General features: G+C 39.5%; 1 protein-coding gene across 1 annotated transcript in view; it reads left to right on the top strand.

The window, feature by feature from the left end:
- Positions 1-26,357, top strand: part of LOC145278212 (polyamine deacetylase HDAC10-like) — a 222,075-nt gene that overhangs the window by 51,694 nt on the left and 144,024 nt on the right. The window contains exons 3-4 of the mRNA XM_080130499.1: positions 14,952-15,093; positions 15,494-15,631. Of these exons, the coding sequence (XP_079986625.1) occupies positions 14,952-15,093; positions 15,494-15,631 (280 nt within the window). The remainder of the gene's footprint in view (positions 1-14,951; positions 15,094-15,493; positions 15,632-26,357) is intronic.

Below are 26,357 nucleotides of genomic sequence, written 5' to 3'. Positions count from 1 at the left end.
GCGTTGTGTATACAGAAATTTGGACAACAGTGTCAACCTTACTCAGGAAATTATTGGTGTGACGGACGGAAGAAATAACACTCAAGTTATTGAATTATAAAAAGATTATTAGAATGAGAGAACCAAGTATGAAAAAAATTTATCAAAAAAGACAAAATACTATAATGTTTAATATAACACTTACATTATTGCTGATACTATTCCACATGTTGTTTTTGGGGAGGTGGGGGTGAGTCTTAGTAATCGAGCAGGCCATCATCAAGTGTGCCAATGAAGGCTTCCTGCTCAGCAATCACGTCATCCATAAACTGTTTGTGGGGAGATGTGATGAAGGTTAACAGGGCTTTAATATCCTCCAGCTTTTTAACATTCAGTTTAACAGGTGTTGGATATTTCTAGGGCAAGTGTGTTGTTGCAAGGTCAAACACACGGTTGTCATAAGACTTTGATCTCCTTTTCTGCATTTCAATATAGGATCTTGTTGTTGGTTTGTTGACTTGATGCCAAATCCTTGTTTGTAGGTGTTCAACATAAAAACACAGCTTAAGTTGCCCCAGGTATTGCTTTCTTTGTGATCTACGTCTGCATCATTGCAACATCTACAAGCCTATCCCTCTGCATATTACCCACTGTAAACGGTTTTGTATGATGAGAGACCTTGATAAGGTCAGCATAGTTAGGTTGGGAATAAACCTCAACACCTTACTTTCTTTTCTATGTTCCCAAAATCCCTATCACAAGGCAAATAGAAGTGGCCAGGCATCATAAAAGGTGCTCAATTTTGTTAGATCTACCTTTGTTTATTTTCTGGAAGCAAGTTAGCACCATATTAATATTTTTATTTTGTATACCACAGTTGTCACTAAGAAGACACAATGTTTTAACATTATTGTTTACAGAAGCATCAATAAAGTATTGCAGACAGTTATTTCTGCAGATCCTCTTTTACACCTAGACTCATTTCATAAATGCGCAATGGCTTTTTCTGTTTGTATGTCATAAGCTCACATTTGTAGTACTGGATTCCTGTGATCAGCTTTGGAGTAGGCAGTGTTGCAAATCAAAACATGATGCAGTAACACATGGTTATTTCGAAAGTCTTTAAAAAATTTTTGCTACATCTAAACTCTGTTTGCTTTTTCATCCTGCAGTTTTCTGAATTTTTCACTATCTATTTCTGCACTTTACCCACATATTTTATTATTCACTAAATCACAATAGTTGCAGATGTCACTATCGGGTGGCTCAAAGCCCACATTAAATTCAATTTTAAAAATATCAAAATAAAAATAGTTATTGACAGGCTCAACCACACTGTTATTATCTTTTAATCACTCAAGGTACAATGTATACAATGTTTATGTTCAATCCAGAAGGCAGATACTTCCTGTGGGGACTCTTTGTCCTACTGTAGTGACTCGACACCTTAGGCACACTAGCAATGTGTTCTATCACTAATTTTTGTTAATGGAACTTCATGATCACATTTGACTGGTTCAATTACACCTGTCAAGCTTTGTTTGGTAAGCACAGTTTACACACGCTTTTCTTTCATACCATGTATGCCATAAAAAATATTTCTACAAACAATATGCAATCTGTTTGCATGCATCACCATATACTTTGTGTTGTGTCTGGTGACTAGGCCTATCATTCTTGACACGAGAACTATTCACTTTCACACTACTTATAAACTTGAAAATATACACATTTTGCTGGTCAATGTCGCATATTTCTCCAAATTTACTGAATATTTACTTTATGCTGTCCAGCCCAATTTTATTAAAATATCCGCACTTATGTGCTGGTTCCACAACGTGTGTTGAAACTTGTTGCTTCATAGTATAGCTTGTGTATGTCTCTTCTTTGTTACTTGTTTTTTTTTTTGTTTTCTCAAAGTTTTCTACACTCTTTCGGTGTTTACAAGTATAGCCTGACATACTAGGCTCTACTTCACTCTCTGTTGAACTCATTTTACTGTAATGAGGATTATTTCCACTGAAAAAATCACAAAATACAGCAGAGTATCACTGAACAGTGTCTCACTGTTGACAAATGTGGTGCTAACACTGTGAGACCAACTAATGCTGTCTCCCATCCTGATACTTGGTTACTTACCTCAGGCGTCTTTGCCTGTCTGACACATATACTTGAGTAAGTTTTGCTAGTAGACACATGTTCATTTCACCATGTTATTTCAAAGGACAGTTGTGCCAAAGTTGTGAAGCGATATCGCTTAGTTGCTCAGCTCAAAGGATAGAGCATGGATGAGGGAATGAAGTACCATAGAAAACTGTTATTCGAGCCACTGGTTGCTTCATCTCTCTGGCACAGAGCGCCTCATATATTTGATAACAGAATAGCTCTAAAGAAACATCTAAGAACATTTTTCAATATTTATATTTGCAATTTTTCAAATTCTTTACTCAATTCAAATAAAAAGTTGCCATCTTTGTTTACAAGCTGCTGATGTAAAATTCAATTGTTGGTAATGAATTTTTGAATAAAATTTTATTTATAGTGTACTTATGGATTTCAAAAAAACTTTTAGGATAGATATTACATGAAAAATCTTTTAATCTTCTGTTTTATCTGATTTAAATGTTATAAATTCTTTAAATGAAACTTAATGAGCCACAACAAAACTTAATAACTGATTAAGACCAAACTATTTGACAAACTCAAACATATATTAAATCTTTGATTTTTTTAAGCCAAATTTAACCAAATTCTCATGAGCATGTGGTTTTTGTTGTGGTACCCATAATAATGAACTCTTCCACTTGAGTGTTATACACAGATTATGTACACTTTCCACCAAGCTCCAGCTCCTATCGCATCACTCCAATGTTGCATTCCTGTGCATGTTTTACAAGTTTTCACATTTCTCTAACTGCACCAACATGCAGGAATTCAGATGTAATGTGAACAAACAGCTGTAAATTTGTCTTTTAATGTACAATAGCCCTTTATGCCTCAGTGGCAATGTTCCTTATCTGGGCAAATAAATATATACATTTTGTAAAGAAAAGACAACATTCCAGATGTTTTCAAAGATATATGTAAGAAATATTAAAAAAGAAATAGTTTGATAGTCATTCTAAGCAGGGTTGCGGAGTCGGAAGGAGTTGGAGGTTTTAGTCGGAGTCGAATTTCTAAGAGTAGAAGGAGTCAGTCAGAATTTTTTATCCGACTCTGACTCCAAGTCCAATGAATTTATTTTTTTACATGATTTTCCTGTTTAGTTTTACCAGTTTTTTTTTTTTAATTACATTTTCACCCTAAACAAGGCACATTGCCACTTTGATGTAGGGGGCTACTATCAGGGATCCAAGTTTCAGGGGTACTATGTAGGGAGTTTAGCAGCAAGATATCTGTTTGCATTACACTTGAAGTTCTGCATGTCAGTACAGTTGGAGAAGCAGGAACTTGGAAGAGAGTTCCAAAGCCTAGTAGTTCTGGGGAAAAAGCTATTAGAGTAGAAGGCTTTCTTACATCTGGGGATCTCAACTGTGTAAGGGTGGGACTTTGCTGCTTTTCGGGTTTGTCGGGGGTATTTTCATCGTGAACGTACAAGAGCTTGTAGTTTGTCAGAGCATCCACCATTAAAATACTTGTAAAACAAGCAGAGGGATGCAACATTTCGTCGATAGGAAAGGGGCTGAAGCTTAGATAACAGTTCAGGATCTATCAGGTTAGCGACTCTCTTTTGAACACTGTCCAGGAGTGTGAGATTAGTAGCAGATGCACCAGCCGAAATGTGACAGCAGTACTCGATACATGGGTGGATGGTGGCTGTGTAGAGGTGCAGGATACTTTCAGACGTAAGTAACTTTCTAGCATGGTAGAGAGAGCTCACCTTCTTCGCAGCAGCCTTGGCAATGATTTCAGTGTATTATTCCAACTCCTGTTCCCTGTGAACGTTAAGCCGAGGAGTTTGAACGAAGTCCTTCCAGGTAATGTATCTTTAGCCATAGCTATTGGTGGTTGGTAAGATTTCATGTAATTATTAAAGGAAATGAACTTTGTCTTGGCAGCTTTGGACGTTATCATCGATTTCTGACCCCATTCCATTACAGACTGAAGGTTTTCCTCTACCGTTTCCGCCATTGCCTTAGATATGTGCTCATTAGTTTTCCCTAGATTAGAGCGTTGATGATGTAAAGATAGAAGCTTGGTTTTAGATGCATTAAAATTAACCAGCCACTTCTTTCCCCATTGCATCATATGCTCCAGATCAGAGAGGAGAGAATCACAGAACTTGGTCATTTACGGCCTTTGATGTGTTGACATAGATAGTAATGTCATCAGCATAAATGTCTACGAATGATATTAGGATGTGATTTGGAAGATCATTGATGTAGATTAGTAAGAGAGTTGGGCCAAAGATGGTCCCCTGAGGGACTCTGGCATTAATACTTTGAGCTTCTGATTTCTGCCCATCAACCACTACTCTTTTGAACCTATCAGAGAGAAATGATTTAATAATTGAGAAGACATTTCCAGCTATACCGTAGCTGGGGATCTTGTGAAGTAGGCCTTTATGCCATACCCTATCAAAGGTCTTTGATATGTCAAGAGCAATTGCCCTAGAAAGGAAGCATCTGTTGAAAGATCCGCTAATCCTATGAGATATAACTATCATCACATCTGCTGTAGATCTAGCAGAACGGAAACCATATTGCATTTCACTAAAAAGGTTATTTTTGTTGAGATGGTTAACTACTTCTCCATTTAGCATGGATTCCAGGAACTTACTCATGATGCACAGGAGATTTATTGGTCTGTACTAAGAGGAAGATGACCGATTACCTGAATTTATGAATACAGGACACACTGATGAGGTTTTCCAGGGTGTTGGGAAGCAATTCTCTTTAAGACAAGTCTTAAACAGCTTTGTAAGTATGGGAATTAGTTCTGGCTGAAGCTTTTTCAGCACTATAACTGAAATGCCATCAGGGTCAGTTGCTTTATTGGAATTAAGGTTTTTGATTAACTTGGCAATATCACGCAGAGATGTTCGTATGTCGCATAGTGTGTTTTCTGAGAAAAGAGGAAATGCGAGGGGTTGACAGCCTTAGTCGCATAGGGTATAATTAGTTGCAAAGTTCTTGACAAAGAGATTGGCTTTGTCTGATACTGACGAGATGACCTCAGGTCCATTGATGATGGTTGGGATAGAGCACATGATTCTGTTCATGATCCTGTTTACTATTTGCCAAAACTTTCTAACACAGTAGAGAGAGCTCAGTTTCTTTACAGCAGCCTTGGTAATGCCCTTGATGTGTTTGTTCCAACTCATGTTCCCTGTGAATGTTAAGAAGGTTGTGGTTGAGAAGGTTTCTTGTAATTATTAGTATTATTATTTTTATAGCAAGCCCACTTAATTATTATTTTTATAACAAGCCCTACTTTCCCCAATGGTTTACTTCTACTTATGCAACTGCCATAGCGCAAAGGCAGCATGTATACCACAAATTTATGTCCAGTTCATACAGACAGAAGTATATAGAAGCCAGAAATAACTGTAAGAAAGAAATAGTGACAGCTAAGAGAGAATTTACTGAAACCACCAAAAAACGCATCAAAGCAGAGAAATTAGGAACCTTTGACTTCTGCAAAATTTACAACAGTGTAGTAAATAATATGCGATCAACAATTCCTCCACTATCCAACAATAATGAGGTTGTTTGCTGCTCAGCAACCGAGAAGGCTAACATGCTTGCCAGTCGGTTTGCCTCCAACTCCACAATACACCCTGCTAACCACCTCTTCCCTGACTTTCCTTTGCAGACAGACACCACACTAGACAATCTGAAAATCACCCCTTCTCAGGTGCATGCTATCATAAGAAATCTTGACACTGCAAAAGCATGTGGACCCGGCTGTGCTATTAAAAAAGTGCTCCGCTGAAGTAGCTCTAGTTCTCTCCAAACTTTATAACAAATGTAGCAAAATGTGTAAGGAAAGTCCTTTAAAAAAAAGAATTACTGCGCCCTCTGTAGATGTATAAGGAAAAATTCAAGGCGCCCGACTCTCTCTTTAACACGGTAAGTTCAGGAAAAGATGTTATAAATGTTGCAGCAATTCAATAACCATTATACACCGGTTCTGCACGGAATCCAACTAGCAAGGTGCCTAGACGGACGCGAACGGTTACTCAGACCGGACCCAACAGCGGTAAAATATCCTCACACGGCACGAGAAGCAACAGCAACACGATTCCCCGACCAACTCAATCGTCGCTCTCCCCACGTCTTTTTCATCACCCGCTTTTATCGTCATTGTAGGCCGGCTAAATTTGCATATTGCGAAAATTCGTGTGACTTTGCAAGACATCGTACTTTACAAAAGACGGCGGCCGCCATCTTGGTCTTTCTTTTGTATTTTCGGTCGGTCACGCCGAGCTGGTCTCGAGGTAAGTCTTTTCCCCTCGTTCGTCTCTCCCACGTACCCACACAACACGCAAACAATCGGGCGCTTATCTCCTGGATGCACGTTACACTCCCCCCTGATCTGATTATCACATAGAGAGCACTGGGGGGATGGCCTTTTAGTGCGTGTGCTTCTGCGAAGAGGTACATTCACTGTTTTAGATTCAGGCTCTGGATCTGGTTCCGCCTCATCAGATGAAGTATCGCTATCAGTCTCTGGAGGGGGCTCACTGAATCCGTGCATCGGCAGCTCATCGCTAGACGCTTCACTGCTTTCTTCTGTAGTTGTGTGACGCACCTCGGTAGCTGGGCGAAGATCTCGCACATGTCGTGGGGTTCCATCGACCAAAACAGACTGCTGGCTAATCACTCCAGATATTTGTCCTTGCTTAAACTTGTCGGTGCACCGATTTCCTGGGGGCCGCACCCACACTGGATCTCCCACTTCATATCTGTTATATGTTCCCTTTTCGGCTGGCTGCGTAGTGTTGATTCCCTTCACTCTGACTCGGTACGTGTAAATAGCATTCGCAGGTGCGGTTGAAGAGGACGTCCCATCCTTTGGCGTAATGTTGTACCAATATGTGGCTTCCGTAATAGTACATCGCTTCCTGGCAGCAATTCTCTTGATGCTGCGATGGCTTCTTTCAGCAATGCCATTTCCTGACGGCACATGCGCACATTGCAACCGTAGTCGGACGCCCCACTCATCTGACAACTGCCAGACTTGCTGGCTACAGAACGCTACATCATTGTCAGTCAGGAGCTCTTCCGGCGCACATCGTTAAAAAAAAATAGATGATAGGTGGTGAACAACATTTGCTGAATCCTGTCTGGTCATCTGCCGCCACACCGCAAATCTCGTAGGCCCGCAATCAATGAGAGTTAGAAAGGGCTTGCCACTGTAATGGGTAATATCCATGGCCAGCCACTGCCACACACTCTCAACTTCCAAGCGACCCTTCTGCCATCGCTCTGGTGCAGGATCAATAGACTGGCAAGCCTCACAATTTCTGATGATCTGTCTGACATCCATCTTGGTCACTGCTGGGTATACGCGCCTCACCAAATAAAGGGTCCTCTTGATACCCGGATGTCCGCTCTGTGCATGAATTTTTTGTATTTGACATGGGTCGATTGCAACTGCACAAGATCGAGCAGTAATCTCCATTCCCATCTTCGCAGCTTCATACCATTTGTGAGGTACTCGGGTCAGTTGGTCAGCATGATTACAATGTGATGGCACCAGAGTGACGCTCAGTGATAGCCCATACTCAGATACCAGGATTTTTAGCGTATCTAGCCTTCTCCATATTAACATTTCGCTTGCTGCCTTGGTACGGATTCGTGTCCATCCTGAAAGTGTCAGACACCCAGTGGTAGACACAGAGAGAATCTGTGTACAAGGTCAACTTCTTAGACTGCCACTGCTGGGCCAGATTTACCCCCTTTACAACAGCGTCCAGCTCTGCCAGGTTGATATGCTGAGAATCTGTTACGGGCCGCAGCCAACATGCATCCTCGAACACGTTTCCTCCTTGCTCCAACGATACTCCCAACGCCAAAGAACTGGCATCAACCCACACACCTACGTTGTCTCCGTTAACACACCACCGCCCACAGGCAGGGTCCTTCTTGTTCACTCTCTCCAGTGTCTCTTTAATCATAAGAGTTAGTAGGACATCATCGGATATGTCATCCCAACCCGTGGTTGTTAAATTTGCTCTGCATTTAATTACACCAACAGCTGCGCGGAGCCAGCCACAGACCGGTAAGTGACCAACAAGTTTTCCACACCAAGAAAAAACTGTCCGCCTTGTAACGAGGTTGGGGATGCTTGGAATTTCACTGCCACGCCTCCATTGTAGGGTGCCATCTTCTTCATAAACATCCAATCCCAATACACGTGCTCCTTCCCTTAAACGTTCGGGATTCTTGCATTCCAGACCAAACTGAGCCAACTTTTCTTTGACACACGACGCAGACTGTACATCTTCATTGACATATACGTCATCAATGTAAGCTGACGTTGAGTCCCTCATGGGCTTTTCTTGGGACAATACTGTGTTAACAATAGTCTTCATGATCTGTGGTGCCAGGTTTAGGCCAAAGCCGAGGCGTGTAAGGCAGTACCTCTGCCCCTGGAATCAAACTGTCTGGAACGGCCACAACGTTTCATCAACTCGCACCTACAAATAGGCTTTTCGCAAATCCAATATCAAGGCATTGGTGCCTTTCTGACGCCATTCCCTCAACTTGCTGGCGCATATGTCAGCATCGGCAGTGTAGGCTTCAATATGCTTGTTAAGCTCCCTATAGTCCAGCACGGGCCGTACTTTCTACTTGTTATGCTGGACTACTGCCATCAAGGGTATTAGACCCTTGGGAGGCCCAAGCTTGTCCTCAGGGTAGGGGATTAACCAGCCATCTTGGATCCACGCCTTTAGTTCCCTTTCGTATTCTGCTCGGGCCTCACTGGGTATAGGGTACTCTGCAACCCCATTCTTGAGTTTAGTCGGTGCCATTCCCTTGGTCCACTTCCAAGATGCAATCCAGGCCCTCTTGCGAGAGTCGTAGTCCACTGTAAAATCCGGCCGATTGATGTGGAGCGCTGCACACACTGGGGCCTCCAAGAATCGCACCTTTCGATCCCGATGAATTGCGACTCCCCCCAGCGCCTTGATGGCATCGTATCCGAGCAACAGGTCAAACCCCAGGAGATTTCCTTGGGTCACGAGCACATTGATCTTAGAGGCTGCACCGGTGTCCGTGTAGATCTCGACAGTTCCAGCTCCACAGCATGTCTGGGTCTCGCCTCCTATCGTGGTGACTTTGATCTTTCTCTTAGTCCAACTTGGACACAGCCTGGCGCTCACTATAGTATGCGAACAGCCTGAGTCGAGAAGTGCTGAGCAGAGTATCCTGTTTACGTAAACGGTCATCACTGGTTGCGCCTTGTTCAAATTTTGCTCGGGGAGCAGGGCGGCGCTGACGTCCTCTCCCCTGATACGTTTCCCGCACAGTTTTGGGCTAGATGCCCCAAACCGCCACAATTAAAACAGCGCACACGCCCCCTGTTGGTGCAATTCCTTGCAAAATGTCCGCATCAGCCGCAGCGAAAACATTTCCCATTGCTTGCAGGGTTCTGATTCGGAATCTCCCGAGCGCCAATCTGGCCTGCCTGTGTCGCCATCACAACTGGTTCCCCTAGGTCCTCCTCATCTTTGATGATGGCTCGAGCACGTTCCATCAAGTGTTCCATGGTCGTTGTTGAAACACTGGTTGAGGCTCTTAGTAGCTGCTTCACCTGAGTGGGAAGGCCCGCCACAAACGCGTACGCGAGCGTCCGCTCCGACACCCCTCCACCGAACAGGACTGCGAGTTTCTTTAACTCCGCAAAGAAAACGCCCACGCTTTCCACCGGTAGAAATTTTCGGGAAGCAAATTTTTCATAGGCCGTACCATCCAAGGATCCATGGCAAATGCCTTGTACAGCGCAGCTTTAATTGTGGTGACATCTCCCTTTTCGGCAGCACTGAGTTGCTGATATACACTCAAGGCACCCCCAGCCAATCTCAGGGGAATCACAGTGTGTACCCTTTTCACCTCACAAAGGTCGCACGTCAGCTCGACCCTTTCAACCCAGTCGACGATGGATGTAGACCCGTCAAACTCGGGTATGAGCTTTAAGTCGAATTTCGACTCGGTCATAGTCCTAGAGGCCAAATTGCCGAGATAGCTTGTAAAAAAATGTGTAAGGAAAGTCCTTTAAAAAAAAGAATTACTGCGCCCTCTGTAGATGTATAAGGAAAAATTCAAGATGGCGCCCGACTCTCTCTTTAACACGGTAAGTTCAGGAAAAGATGTTATAAATGTTGCAGCAATTCAATAACCATTATACACCGGTTCTGCATGGAATCCAACTAGTAAGGTGCCTAGAAGGACGCGAACGGTTACTCAGACCGGACCCAACAGCGGTAAAATATCCTCACACGGCACGAGAAGCAACAGCAACACGATTCTACGACCAACTCAATCGTTGCTCTTCCCACGTCTTTTCATCACCCGCTTTTATCGTCGTTGTAGGCCGGCTAAATTTGCATATTGCGAGAATTTGTGTGACTTTGCGAGACATCGTACTTTACAAAAGACGGCGGCCGCCATCTTGGTCTTTCTTTTGTATTTTCGGTCGGTCACGCCGAGCTGGTCTCGAGGTAAGTCTTTTCCCACGTACCCACACAACACGCAAACACGCGGGCGCTTATCTCCTGGATGCACGTTACAACAAATGCCTTAATGAATCTTACTTTCCTGCCTGCTGGAAAACTGCTTCTGTGGTATCAGTTTTCAAGAATTTTGGTGAAAGAACTGACCCAGTAAATTCTTGCCCCATTACCCTCCTCCCATTTTTCGTCAAGATATTTGAGACCATAATTAACCAAGCTCTAGTCCATCACCTTACAGATGTTAAACTTCTGACTGACCAATAATATGGATTTAGGCAAGCCTGTTCCACAGTAGACATCTGTTGCGGGCCAGGATATAAAAATCCTAACTCGCTACAAAAGAAAATAATGAAGCGAATTGAAGGAAGGAAACAAAACTCAATTGCTGAATAGAATAAACATGTTTATTTTCTGTCGAAAATAAATGGTTTAGGTGGAACACGTGTTCATTCAGTCATTGACGACTACGCGCGTGTAAAAGAAAGGAATGAAGTAGAGGAACGAGAAATGGCAGTCCTGCATGTAGAAAGGGAAAGAGAGAAAGAGAGTGTGTGTGTGTGTTGGCCTCAGCAAAGCCGCGCATGCATGATATCAGTCGTCCATGTGGAAAAGTCTTCAAGCCAAGAGCTGTGGACGCAAACTTGTCTGGTTGACAAACCAAGGCAAAAGGGAAGAAAGAAGAAGTTGAATGTTTGTTGTTGACTTTTATACCAGAGTTAGTGTTCTGACTGCGCATGTCTTGATTTCATTTAAAAGGAAGTGACGTCACAGCTCGGGTGCGTGCGCACATACGTATATATGCTTATAAGGATGTGTATATGCGTACGTGTGTGTGCGTATGTACGTGCGTGCATGTGGGTGTGTATATGTGAGGAAAACATGTTCGAACACATCCTAACTGTAATTTCAGAACGTATATACCATTCACTGGACCAAGTGGGGGAGGGTAGAGTGGTAGCTCGATATATCTAAGGCTTTTGACAGGGTATGGAATGAAGGTTTTCTCAGGAAAATCAGATCATACAGTATCACTGGAAGAATACTTAACATAATTAAATCCTTCTTAGATAAGAGAAAAATCGAGGTTGTCCTCAACGGTCGTACATCTAAACAATATGATATAAATACCGGAGTGCCTCAAGAGTCTATCCTTGGACCTCTATTATTCCTAATATTCATAAACGACCTCCCTGAAAAAATTGTCTGTGAGATGGGTATATATGCTTATGATACCATGCTCTATAACAGACACGACAGGAAAACAAATGAATTCATATCTAAAGAAATGGCAGAAACACTAGAGGATGACCTCCGATCTGTAGTGCAATGGATGGTCACCTTCAATGCTGCTAAGACTAAACTTGTTTCCTTCAATAATTACAAGAAGCCTTCTCTACCAGCAATAGCAATGGCCAATGACTCTTTATTTGAAACTCCTCGGCCTAACGTTCATAGGAAACAAGAGTTGGAAAAATTACATTGAGAATATTGCCAGGACCGCTGCGAAGAAGGTAGGTTCTCTCTACCATGCTAGAAAGCTACTAACGCCCGAAAGTATCCTGTACCTCTATAAGGCCACCATTCGCTTATGTATGGAGTATTGTTGTCATATTTGGGTTGGTGCATCTGCTACTAGTCTCTCGCTCCTAGACAAGGTTCAAAAGAGAGTCGCCAATCTGATAGATCCTGAACTGTCGTCTAAACTTCAGCCTCTGTCCCATCGACGAAATGTTGCATGCCTCTGCCTGTTCTACAAGTACTTTAACGGTGCTTGCTCTGACGAACTGCAAGCATTTGTACCCCCTCAATGTAAATATCCTCGACAAACCCGACAAGCAGCTAAATTCCACCCCTTCACAGTAGAGATCCCTAGATGTAAGAGAGCCTTCTACTCCAGTAGTTCCTTCCCCAGAACTGCTAGACTTTGGAATTCCCTTCCGGGTCCTGCTTCCCCAATTGTACTGACATGCAGAAGTTCAAGTGTAACATGAACCGACATCTTGCTGCCTACCTCCCTACATAGTTCCCCTGTAGCTTATGTCCCTGATAGTAGCCTCCTACATCAAAGTGGCAACGTGCCTTGTTTGGGGTGAAAATGTAATAAAAAAATTTAAAAAATTATTAAAGGAAACGAGCTTAGTCTTCGCAACATTGAACGTCCATCTATTTTTGACCCCATTCCATTACAGACTGGAGGTCTTCCTTTCGGGTTTCTGCCATTGCCTTGTATATGTGTCCATTCGTTTTCCTCCTGTACCTGTTATGGAGCATGGTATCATCAGCAAATACGCCCATCTCAGAAACTATTTTATCATGGAGGTCAGTTATGAATATCAGGAATAATAAAGGTCCAAGAATGAATCCCTGAAGTATACCCACATTTATATCATATTGTTTAGACATATGACCATTAAGGACAACCTGCATTCTTCTGTTGTTTAAGAAGGATTTGATTATGTTAAGTATTCGTCCAGCGATACCGTATTACCATCATGACATATCCTGTCAAAAGCCTCAGATATATCTAGAGCTACTACCCTCCCCTCCCCTATTTTTGTCCAGTGCATGGTATATACACTCAAAGATTACAGTTACAATATCTGCAGTAGAACAGGCTTGCCTAAATTCATATTGATGGTCAGACAGAAGTTTAGCAACTGTAAGGTGGTGAACTAGAGTTTGATTAATTATGGACTCAAATATTTTGGCAAAAAGAGCGAGGAGGCTAATAGGGTGACAGTTTAATGGGTCAGTTCTTTCACCAGAATTCTTGTAAACTGGTATCACAGAAGCAGTTTTCCAGCAGCCAGGAAAGCATGATTAAGGCATTTGTTGAAGAGTTTGGGGAGAACTGGAGAAACCTCAGCAGAGCATTTTTTTAATTGTACTGTCGGGATGAGATCAGATTCACATGCCTTTGAGCTGTTTAAGTTTTTTATGATATCATGTACTTGAGAAGGGGTGATTTTGAAATCTTCTAGTGTGGCGTCTGTCCACAAAGGAAAACCAGGGAGGGAATGGTTTGCTGGGTCTAAAACAAACTAACAGACAAGCATGTGTGCTTTCTCGCTTGCCGTGCATGATTGTTGGATAATGCGGGAATTGTTGATTGCTGATTATTTACTGCACTGTTGTAAATTTTCCAGAAATCACAAGTTCCTAATTTTTGCACTTCAATGCATTTTTTGGTGGTTTCAGTGTATTCTCTCTTAGCTGTCGCTACTTCTTTCTTACAATTACTTCTCGCTTCTATAAACTTTTGTCTGGACTTATGCCAGATAAATCTGCGGTAGGCATGTTGCCTCTGAGCAATAGTAGCTGCTCAAGTAGAAGTAAACCATTGGGGAGAGTGGGGTTTGTTGCAGAAATTCCACATGTAAACATGGCTTTAATTGCTACTTTGAACCATTCATTTGTGCACTGTTCCATAGGAAGAGAAAAGATGTTTCCCCATGGGGCATCTCTTATGTGATCTCTAATGGTATCTCAATCAGCCTTATCGTAGTACCTTATCATTTTAAACAGTGACTCTTCCACTTGGAGTCAAGAGTTTAGTCATGTCTATTATTAGCACAGCATGAGCAGCATTTCCGAGTGGGCAATAGGCATTTGTTACACAATCTTTTGGAATCGTTGTCAGAAATAGATCCAGAAGTGAGGCTTGCTGGTCCTGACGATCTGAGAGACGGTTCAGGAATGTTACTGTCTGTGTCAAGAAGTGGGATATAAAAAGGTTATGGATGATGCTACCAGCTGTGTCTGCGTAGTTAGACAAGTCAAGCCAATTATTGTGGTGGGCATTAAAGTCACCAAAATTTGGGTGCTAGTGTCAAAGAAGAGTGCTACATCTATGCTGTCAGAGACATGATTGATTAGAGTACAGTTCTGGGCCGAGGGAGAGCAATAAAGAAAATATAGGTAGCTAACACTATGTTATTAAGTTAGTTTTAAGCACATGAAGACCTGGTCATCTGATTCTAGTTTAAATTCCCTAGTCATGGGGAGGGCGTTACGAATGTAGACTCCAGGTTAGTGGATGTGTCTGTTGGAGTCTTTAACATGTCTGATTATCTTCCACTTGTTTTCTTAGCATCTCACACTATCAATATCTGTAACAGAGAGATGAAGTTTTAAGTTAATGAGTGCATTATAGCAATGCAATTTGCAATCTCCTCTTATTCATTAAGGCAGAATAAAAAATGGAGGCATTATTTTTAGAATGCCCTAGTTGCTATAACCTGTTTTGATTCCGAATGCATTAATTTCTTGTTTCATATTCTTTTTTTCTTAGAACAGGGTTTATCTATAATGAAGAAGTTGTCAAACACTTTTGTATATGGTTAAAAGAATTTTCTGAACGGCCAGAACGAATAACCTTGCCTTATCAAAGATGCCAAGAGTTGGGACTCATTGACAGATGTATTAAGATTGAGGTAAGTTAAGGCAGATCTAGATGAAACACTTCACCTGGTATTTGGGAGGTGTATGTGTGGAAGATTCACTCTTTTGTCCAATCAACAAATAAACTGAATTCTATATTACAAAAATAAAAATATTTTTATTGTCTTTAAAGTTTGTCTGTATATGGACTGCTGCAAACCTGGAATGTTCAATATCTTAGTACTCAGGAATAAACAGAGTATTCATTTTTTTTTCTTTTATTTTTACAACTTTATTTTTAAATCCTGACTTTCTTCAGTTGTTTTCTGGTTAACAAAATATAAGCAGATAAACATTAGATAAACCTATTGGATTTGATTGATTTGTTGCTGATTGAAAATCCATGCCTGATTTTTAAAAAAAAATTTTATTGAAATCTTTATTTCTCTTTAGAGTTGCACCGGAACGATAGATCAAGCCAAACTGCAGCATAGTGATGATCTTATACAATGTTTAATTGACTCTGCAAAGTTTGATGAAGATCAATTAAAAATCCTTTCTGAAAAATATGATTCTATTTACTTCAACAAGGTATGAAAATTATTTGTTTTGGAAAAGTTTTTTTCTTTATAAGCAATCTGATTCTCTCTTACTTTTTTTCACACATTCATTCATAATTTCATTCAACAAAGAGGGTGTCTCATTATTTATGGCAGTTTCTGTTTTCAAGCAAATTCTTTTCACATATTGATTCCACAAAAGAATCTCATATGCACACAAAGCATAATTACTTAATGTTACCATGCTGGTCTCCTAACAACAAAATTTACTAGCTTCATCTTCTGTACTGAATGTGTTGCTTTTCATTTGTATACTAGCAGCATTGTCAACAATGTTCCATGTGGATTGTCCAGAGATGTTGTGTTGTGATGATTTTTTAAGTTCAAAACTTGGAGGAATGCTATAGAAGTAAGGGTCTGAGAGTAAATGTCACCAAGACAAAGGTATTGATCAGTGGTTGTAGTGTTGGAAATTGCTTGGAAAGGGGACATTTCCCATGCTCAGTTTATGGTAAAAAAATTATGTTCAACTCAGTTTTCTGTAGTACATGTAGACATGGAGTACACAAGAAATGCAGTGGAATTACAGGTTGAGAGAGGATAAACAGGTTGTGTGCAGAAATTTGAAGGCAATAAATATGGAGGAGAATGCAAATGTGAGGAAAATATGTGGATGACAAAATTATTGAAGTTGTTCACAAATTTTGTTACTTGTTTATACCATTGGAGCACAGGTGGTGCAGGTGCTAATTGGCTTCAAGAATTTAGAGCAGATAGAGTAAGTTCAGGGAACTTCTGCCTTTACTAATCGGTAGAGTGTTATCAGTATTGAATCGGGAAGAATTGGTTAGATGTTTATAGAAGTGAAACTCGTCAATGAGGGTTGAGGGATATGCACTTGGAAAGAAATGATATGAGAATTATAAGATGGGAGTTGTAAGGGTTTAAAGATTATGAGCTGGGAGAAAGATAAAATCTGAACATTGAAATATGTACACAATAGGAATCACATTAAAAGAATGGATAAGAGTTGCTGGGTTAGTAGATGTAGAACAATTGAGGTAATAGGGTCAGCCTACAGAAAAAAGTCAAGGACAATATCAGATGAACTGATAAGGATGGACTTAAGAGTAAGAGATATAAATAAAGACCTGGCCAGAGGTAGATTTGCTTGGAAATCAATTCCTAGAAGTCCTCCATCACATGCCAACATAAAAATAAATAATTAACAAAATATGATAACTTCTAATCAACACCAATAAACCATTCACATTGATCAGAACAAATTTTATCAAGCACATATTTCACTGTTTCTTACTTTTCCTTCAGTGTAGTTAAGTCAGCGATGCATACAGAGGCAAATTTATTGCCATTGTGCAGCAGAGCAACACATTTTGGTGATCACTTACTGTTGTCAATGAACAGTCTACAATCTTTGAGTTTGTTCTGTGACACTTCAGGCTTGTACAGAGCTGAATAATATCTGTAGAGTACAGCAAAGAAAAATTGGAGGTATGCTTGATGTCTGTTATGGTAGCCACTATGAGAAGATATGTTTCCTTCAATCTGAATGCCAACAGTTGACAACGGATTTTGACAAGCTGAAATTGTGAGCAAAATTATTTAACGTCAAAGAATAAGAGTTCATATAGAAATGTTGTTTTAATTTGAATAAAATACGCATCAAGTGCGCTTGAAAGCCAAATACAATGTAATATTAGGAAAATAAACAAATATTTTACTTGTTTGAATTCATCACAAATATATTTTACAAAACTTGTGACTTTTTCACATTGCATTTAAATTTTCTGAAAATAAGTAGTTTTCCAGATATTAAGCAATGTCATTTCTTATGTTATCACTGGTGGCCATCTTGGAGCGTGCAACTATGAGAAACTATACAAAAACACGCATACCAAGATGGTTACCAGCAATAACATAAGAAATGACATTGCTTGATATCCGGAAAGCTACTTATGTGCAGAAAATTTAAATGCGATATACGTTTTCAGCATACCCGAAAACCTTAAGTGGTAGTTATTTTAAAGAAAAATGTTAAGATGAAAACAAGGGAAAAATTTACAAAACGCATCACAATGAAATTCTTTATCAAACTGCCTAATTATTATTATTATTATTGGCTCACCTGGAGCTTTCATACGAGTCAGCAAACGATCTGATTGGAGACCTGTGGTGTTCTCAGGAAGCTGAGTGACAACAAGTCTCCTCAGACGTCCAGCTCTCTCCCCCATCTTCGATAGCATTTGCAAATAAATTTGCATCATCACAACAGCCTCTTTCCATTGATTTCTCGCTGGCAGTGGCCATTGGTTTATACTGGAATTTGAGTGGCACTAAGCCTCCCCAAGATCCCAGTTCTCTTCGCACTTGTCCAGCGGAGGTCTGGCCAGTGCTTCCTCCTCAGTCTTTCCATCCTCCTTGACCCTTCTCAGCTGTTTGTTATCACTTTTTTTTGGGGAGGGGCGGTGGTGAAATAATGGAGAGATGCATGATGAGGGGTGGGTGTAGAACATGTAGATCTGCAGCTTCGGTGTTCTTCATTCCCTGTAACACTTGTTCGTTATATTGTCTTGTGTTATTCTCCGCATTCAAGGGTTTTCCTTAATATTTCAGCTGTTTTCCTTATCATTAGGCATTGTATTTTTGTAGCTATTCCTCTGATTCCAATTTCTGCCATTCTTTTTTCCAGGTTTTTTGGGATTATCCTAGTGCTCCTACTATTATCGGTACTAGTTTGATTTTCTTCTTCATCCAAATCCCTTTTAACTCTCTGGCTAGTTCTGTGTATTTGCTTAGTTTATCTTTTTCTTTCATACTCACCCTGTGGTCAGCTGGGACTGCAAAGTCTACGATTTAGCAGGATTTTTCTTTCTTGTTAATTATTACGACATCTGGTCTTCTTGCTTGGATGGGTTTGTCCGTCTGTATGTCCATGTCCCATAGGATTTTGTGGTTCTCGTTTTCGAGTGCTGTTGCAAGTTTATGCTTGTACCATTTGTCTGTACGCTCAAAATGCAGCCGTTTGCACAATTCCCAGTGCACTGCCCTCCCCACTTGGTCATGCCTGTTTTTGTATTCCTTTTGGGCCAATTTGCTGCATTCACTTACTATATGGTTTATCGTTTCGTCTCTTTGTCCATAGAGTCTGCATTTGCTATTTTCTTGTGTTTTATCGATCCTTGCTTTGATATGGTTGGTTCTTATCGAGTTATCTTGTGCTGCGGTTATTAGGGATTCAGTTTCTCGATTTATATGTCCTTTTCGCATCCATGTCCAGGTGTTTTCGTTATTCTCATCTTTTGTCATTCTTATGAATCTTCGGTGGAGTTGTTTCTCTTCCCATTTCTCTTTTCTCGTTTTGTCATGTCTCTCTGTTTTCTGTTTTGTCGGTTTTCTCCGTATCTCTCGCTGCCATAATTATCCTTTCAGTGTTTTGCATTATGTATTTTTCTAGTTTTTTTTTTTTGTGTCCTTCACACAGTCTTCTATACAGATCAGTCCTCTCCCGCCGTCTTTCCTTTTCACGTAGAGTCTGTCAACATCATCCTTTGGATGTAGTGCATTATGCATGGTCATGAGTTTCCTGGTTTTCTGGTCAAGCTGTCTCAGTTCTTCTTTTGTCCATCCTATAAACGGTCCAGAGTATCTCACTAGTGACGCTGCCCATGTATTTATACCTTTTATTAGGTTTCTGCTATATAATTTAGTTTCCAGGAGTTTTCTTGTTCTCCTAAGGTATTCCTTTCCAATTTTCTCTTTCATTTCTGTTGTTCTGATGGTGTCCGCTTCCAGAATTCCCAAGTATTTATAGTTGTCTTGTTCCCCTAGTGCCCTCATTTCTGTTTTAGTTGGGTAGTTTCATGCCTTCTGTCGTTTCCAGTTTTCCCTTTTTTATAACTAGTAGTGCGCACTTTTCCATTCCAAATTCCATTTAGATATCTTGGCTGAAGATCCTGGTAGTGTTAATTAGTTTCTCTAGCTCCTTTTCGGTCCTTGCAAAAAGTTTCAGATCGTCCATGTACTTCAGGTGGTTCATTTTTTCCTCTGTATTGGGGAACTTGTATCTGGCTTGACACTTTCTCAGAATACTATTCAAGGGCATCATGGCTATGATGAACAATGATGGTGATAATGAGTCTCCTTGGAAGATGCCTCTTTGTATGTTAATTTCTGTTATGTGTTGTCCATCTGCTGTCAATTCCAGTCTCCATGTTTTCATTGCATTTTCTATTACATTGGTGATCCCGCTTGGTATTTTATACATTTTTAGGCATTCTATTATCCATGCTTGGGGGATCCTGTCGTACGCTTTTTTGTAGTCGATCCATGCCATGGCTAAATTTTTCCTCTTCCTTTTTACCTCCTTTAGGATCTTTTGATCAACATATAACAGATCATGTGTTCCTCTTTTCCCTTTTTGGCATCCTTTCTGTTCCTCGGGGATGAGTCCACGGTTATTCAGTGGGTGGTAGATTTGTTCCCTCAGTTGTGCTGTCAGTATCTTCCACATGGTTCGTAGGCACATGATTGGCCTATAATTGCTGGGGACGGTTCCTTTCTCCGTGTCCTTCTGTAGCAGTGTGGTTCTACCTTTTTGGTCATCCAGTCTGGCACATTTGCTTCCTGTATACATCTTTTCAGGTTTGGGGCTAGCCTTTTGTGTAAGGTTGTGAATTTTTTGAACCAGTATGCATGTATCTCGTCATGCCCTGATGCTCTCCAGTTTGCCATTTTTCCTATTGTTTTCTTTAGGATTTCCTTGCTGATTTCATTCACTGTTCCTTCTTCGATTTGTTGTAACTCTTCATGTCTTTCAGCCATTCGGCATTTCTATTGTGATCTTGTCGCTCTACCCATATTTTACTCCAGTATAGTTTTGTTTCTGTCGGATTTGGTTGTTCTGTTTTTGTTTTTCCTCCGTTCACATTTTGGTAAAATTGGCGTTTGTTGGTTTCAAATGTTCTGTTTTGTTTGCATTGTTCAGCTTTATATCTATATCGTCTCAATCTCGCTTCTTTTGCTATTATTTTTTGGTCCAGTTCTTCATGTTTCTTGTTTAGCCTCTCCCTGCCAGTTAAATTTCCAATATTCCTTTTTTTCCACATTGCTTTCTTCCTGTTGATCATTTTGGTTCCTTTTTTATGTTTCTGTATTTGGGTTTCTAGTCTTATTTCCCATCCAATATGAAATCTCTGCCAAACACAAATAAATAACGAAATACTCCAGGAACCTGACCCAATAGCAACATTTACACAAAGATTAATAAAAATAGTGGAAGAAACAATCCCTAAAACTTCAAAGAAAAATAGCAAGCACAAACCATGGTTCACAAAAGGGTGTAAAGAAGCAATTAAGAAAAGGAAAAAAGCCCTAAAAAATTCAGATTAAACCCAACCTCAATAAACTTAGAGCTCTACCGCCAAGCTGTGCAAAAGCATGACAAATAACCAAAAAAGCTAAACGAGAAACATGGCAAGATTATGTATCTAAATTAAATAATAAAACACCTAGCAAGAAAGTATGGGACATGGTGAGGAAGATAAATGGGAAGCAAACCCAACACCCCATTATACACCTAAAAAACCCGGATGGTGGAAAATGCACTGAAAAAAAGGATATGGCAAATCTACTTGCTGAACAACTAAATAAAAACTCCTCTCCCAAACACCACAGCTTAACATTCCAAAACTACAAAAAAGAAGCAGAAGAAAGAAAGCTGAACTTCAGCTCAAACAATACAGAAAAATACAATTTACCGTTCACAATATCTGAACTTAAAAATGCTCTGGATAGAAGCAAAGATACTGCTACTGGACCGGACGAGATACACTACCAATTTCTGAAACAACTACCAGAAACCTCATTAAACACTTTCCTGAATATACTAAATAATATCTGGCTCTTAGGCTACTTTCCTAATGCTTGGCGAGAGTCCACGATCATACAAATCCCAAAACCTGATAAAGATCCCACAAATCCAACAAACTACCGCCCTATCTCTCTAACCAGCTGTATCTGTAAAACCATGGAGAGAATGATAAACGATCGACTCGTATGGATATTAGAAAAAAATAAAATATTTGACAAATATCAATGTGGTTTCAGAAAAGAAAGGAACACAATGGACCAATTGGTCAAAATGGAATCGTACATTAAAGACGGTCTTATTAGAAACCACCATGTGGTGTCAGTATTCTTTGATTTAGAAAAAGCATACGACACTACATGGAAATACGGCATTATGAGGGACATACATAACCTTGGAATCAGAGGAAGGATGCCAATATTCATACAAAACTTTCTCAGGGGTCGCTCATTTAGGGTACGCCTCGGGGGAGAGATGTCTGAGGTATACGGACAGGAGATGGGAGTGCCCCAGGGAAGCATAATATCAGTTACACTCTTCCTCCTAAAAATCAACAACATCAGCAAAGCAGTGACTACAGACATTGACAAAGCCCTCTTTGTAGACGATTTTACAATCAGCTACTCATCCCCTAACATGCAAACAATAGAAAGGAAATTGCAGGAGTGCCTTGATAAAATTGAAAAATGGACAAATGAAAATGGTTTTATCCTCTCCAAAACTAAAACAGTATGCATACACTTTTGCAAAAAGAGAGGATATCACCATGACCCACAACTGAAAATAAATAACAACACAATACCAGTGGCACAGCAAACCAAATACCTGGGAATGATCCTGGACAATAAACTCAATTTCAAGCCACATATAGATGCACTAAAAAAAAAATGCCAGAAAGCATTAAACATATTAAAAATAATATCCCACACAAACTGGGGAGCAGACAGTAAAACCATGCTCCTATTGTATAGAGCAATCATAAGACCAAAGCTGGACTATGGTTGTATTATATACAGTTCAACAAGGAAATCATACCTAGAAAAATTGAAACCAATACAAAATCAAGCACTCAGACTCTGCCTAGGAGCCTTCCAAACATCACCTATTCTAAGCCTACACACAGAAGCTAATGAACTCCCCCTTCACCTGAGATGGGAAAAACTCTCACTCCAATATACATTGAAACTTAAAAGTTTACCAGAAAATCCTGCTCACGAAAAAGTATATACGTCAATGTATGAAAATTTCTATACCAGCAGAACTACAGCTGCTCAACCTTTGAGATATCGCCTTAAAAAGGCTATTATAGAAGGATACGAAGAACCAAAAAACATACAAACTTACACAATTCATAATACTCCACCATGGACAATCACAGAACCATACATTGACATGACTATCAAAATGGCCAAAAAACAGACTAGCAATCAAACCTATCAAAACAAATTCCTAGAACTCAGGGATGAATACTCCACATACAAAACCATCTATACAGATGGCTCAAAAATAACTGGAAAAGTAGGAGCAGCAGCAAAAATGCATAATGCACACAAGCAAATCCGATTACCAGATGGTGCCTCTATATACACCGCAGAGTTACAGGCTATTAAGATGGCTCTTGAACTGGTCCAGGAGTCTAGTGAAAACAAATTCCTTATCTTCAGTGACTCCATGTCCAGCTTAATTGCATTGAAAGGAGGGAAAGTAAACCACCCGTACATCCTGGAAATTATAGAAACATACCAACACCAAATAAAGAATAATAAAACAATAGTACTAGCATGGATACCGAGTCATGTCGGCATAAGAGGAAATACAGAAGCTGACAAACTAGCTAAAGAAGCAACAAAGCTGATGCCTTCAAACAGAAAAATCCCATACACGGATAGGAAAAATAAAATAAACTACTACATAAAAACAAAATGGCAAAAACTATGGGACGAACAACTAAACAACAAACTTAAAGAAATACACCCAAATGTTGGGCAAGAGAGAACCATAATACCAATACGAAAAGTAGACACTATATTCACCAGAATCCGAATTGGTCATTCAAGACTAACACATGAATACCTTCTGAAAGCAGAAGGTATCCCTCAATGCAGAATCTGCCAACAACCACTAACCATTAAACACATATTAATGAAATGTAAAAAATATGAAAATATTCGTACGAAATATTTCAAGGAACAAAACCTTAAAACAATATTTGAAAAAGAAACACCTTACAAAATATTAGATTTCCTGAGAAAAATTAAACTTTTGGAACTTATTTGAAAATAAAGCAAACCACTGGCCAAAGTCTCAAATGAAGAATATTCTCTTCACCTTTTATGGCATGAAATGACCTATAGGGTTGATGTGCCGTTAAACAAAAACTTACCTACCTACAGATTCGAAAAAATGGTCTTGACAATGAGTTGAAAATAAAAAAAAAACTTATACAAAATACTATTAGAAACCCACCCAATAAATGTCATGAGGACATTTATTGGTTGGGTTTCTAACAGTATTTTGTATAATTTTAAGTCATTGTCAAGATGTCAAAGACATGAGATACCACGTGGTTAATTTTCTTGCGCTTGTATAATAAACAAACATTTTACATTAAATAAATACACTAAAAACTTATCCAACTAGGTAGACGAGTAATTTATCTTGCCTTTGCTAATATTTATTTCGGTGTTTATGCACTTATGTTACCGTGCTAATTTTTCAAATAGTATTTTCAAGTTAAATTCAATCTTTTTTTGTTTAATTGTTAGGTGAAAGTAGAGAATAATTAACAAAACAACCTTCCCTCCCCATGTTAAGAATGGGTTTCTAAATAATAACATGATTTCAGCATGGTAGCATAAGTGCACAAGTACCTTTTATTTATTTATTTATTTATTTATTTATTTTTTTTTTTTTTTTTTACCACTAAAAAAATACAATTCTACCTTAAGTACAAATAAGAATTAATAGATACAATGAAAACAGAAATGCATATACTTAGTACATTTTGTTGTTTTTTAATGTTTTTAGTACATTTGTTTATACATAGGCATCACCATTTATCAAGGCCAAGCGGTTACTGGAAGATAAGGGTTAAAGAGTGTACAGTAATAATTGGACAATATAGTAATCGTTAATAATGGAAATTTGGTAAATTTGTTAACTTATATGGAACAGTTCATCAAAAACTTGTTTACGTTAGACTTGAAGACAACCATATTGTAGTCGGATGGAAAGCAGGAAAACAGGAGACAATTCCACAGGCGTGCAGTTCTAAGAAAGAAGCTTTGTTCATGGAATCTACGTTTAGATTTAGGCACAGATAAAGAGTGGGGAAATTATTGATAATGTTTTCTGCTAGATGGGTGTTTCTTGTGAAAGTCTGGTGAGAGGGGACCATAGATTGGAGCTCAGTCGAGCATTTGCCATGAAATAACGATAAAGCAGAGACAAACTTGCAACATCTCTTCAGTGAGAAAGAGGTTGCAGGGAAGAGAAAAGGACATCTACGAGGCTACGAAGTCTATTTTAAACTCTATCAAGGCAGGATAAGTCCTTTTTAGCAGCTTCTGCCCAGATGTGGCAACAATACTCCATTCCTGGACATACCTGGCTCTTATATAGATAGAGAATTGCATCAGCAGTGAGATATCTACTGGATCAATTGAAGGATCCCACCATTTTTCCAGCGACCTTGGCAACAGATTTAATGTATGTGTTCCATTTAAGATCAGGAGTAAAGGTCAAGCCTAGAAGCTTGTCAAAACATGAAGCCTCCCCAAGATGAGAGCCATTCATTTCAATTGATGCCAGATGGGGATCAGAGCATTGATGATGTAAAGATAAAAGCTTGATTTTAGATGCATTAAAAGTAACAAGCCAGCTCTTTCCCCATTGTACCACTTGCTCAAGATCAGAGGAGAGAGAATTGGAGAGAACTTGGTCGTTTACGGTCTTAGATGTGCTACCATAGATAGAAGTGTCATCAGCATAAATGTCTATGAATGATGTAAGGATGTGATTTGGAAGATCATTAATGTAGATTAGGAAGAGAGTTGGACCCAGGATGGACCCCTGAGGGACTCCAGCATTAATACTGTGAGCTTCTGATTTCTGCCCATCAACCACTACTCTTATGAACCTATCAGAGAGAAATGATTTAATAATTGAGAAGACATTTCCAACTATACGATAGCTGGAGATCTTGTGGAGTAAACCTTTATGCCATACTCTATCAAAGGCCTTTGATATGTCAAGAGCCCTAGAAAGGTAGCCTCTGTTGAGAAATTCGCTAATCCTATGAGATATAACTGTAAGCACATCTGCTGTAGATCTAGCAGAATGGAAACCATATTGCGTGTCACTAAGGTTATTTTTGCTGAGATGGTTGATTCCAGCAACTTACTCATGACGCACAGGAGACTTATTGTGTACTAAAAGCGTTAAAAATAATAAAATAGTATTGTTTGGCAATCAAATTTGAAAAACTTGAAAATGATTTTTTAAATTGACAAACTCAGAATAAAAAATGAAACTTTTTTCTGCTTTTGTTTTGAAAGCAGAAAAAAGTTTTCTATTTTTAAGCGAATACAAAATGAAACTCGTCAATGCGCTGACTGTAGTCATCGCATTAGTGCATAGCGAGTCATTTTCTTGTTAAATTCTATATTCTGTAATTTCTATATAAAAATTTTTATAAAGAAATTTCCAGTCAATTATTAATTATCAAATATTTACATATTATAAATGAAAATAATTCTGAAACTATTATCTATATGAAAATGGATGATATATATCAATTTATCTTATCAATTTTGAAATATTCTTCCTCAACTTTGCTCGGTCATAACTTTGCTTCCTGTGGTCGTAAAAA

The sequence above is a fragment of the Euprymna scolopes genome, chromosome 6 (genome assembly GCF_053919585.1).
Source record: "Euprymna scolopes isolate OS-2025 chromosome 6, ASM5391958v1, whole genome shotgun sequence".
Taxonomy (NCBI): Eukaryota; Metazoa; Mollusca; class Cephalopoda; order Sepiida; family Sepiolidae; genus Euprymna; species Euprymna scolopes.
This window is presented reverse-complemented; position numbering and strand designations above follow the sequence as displayed.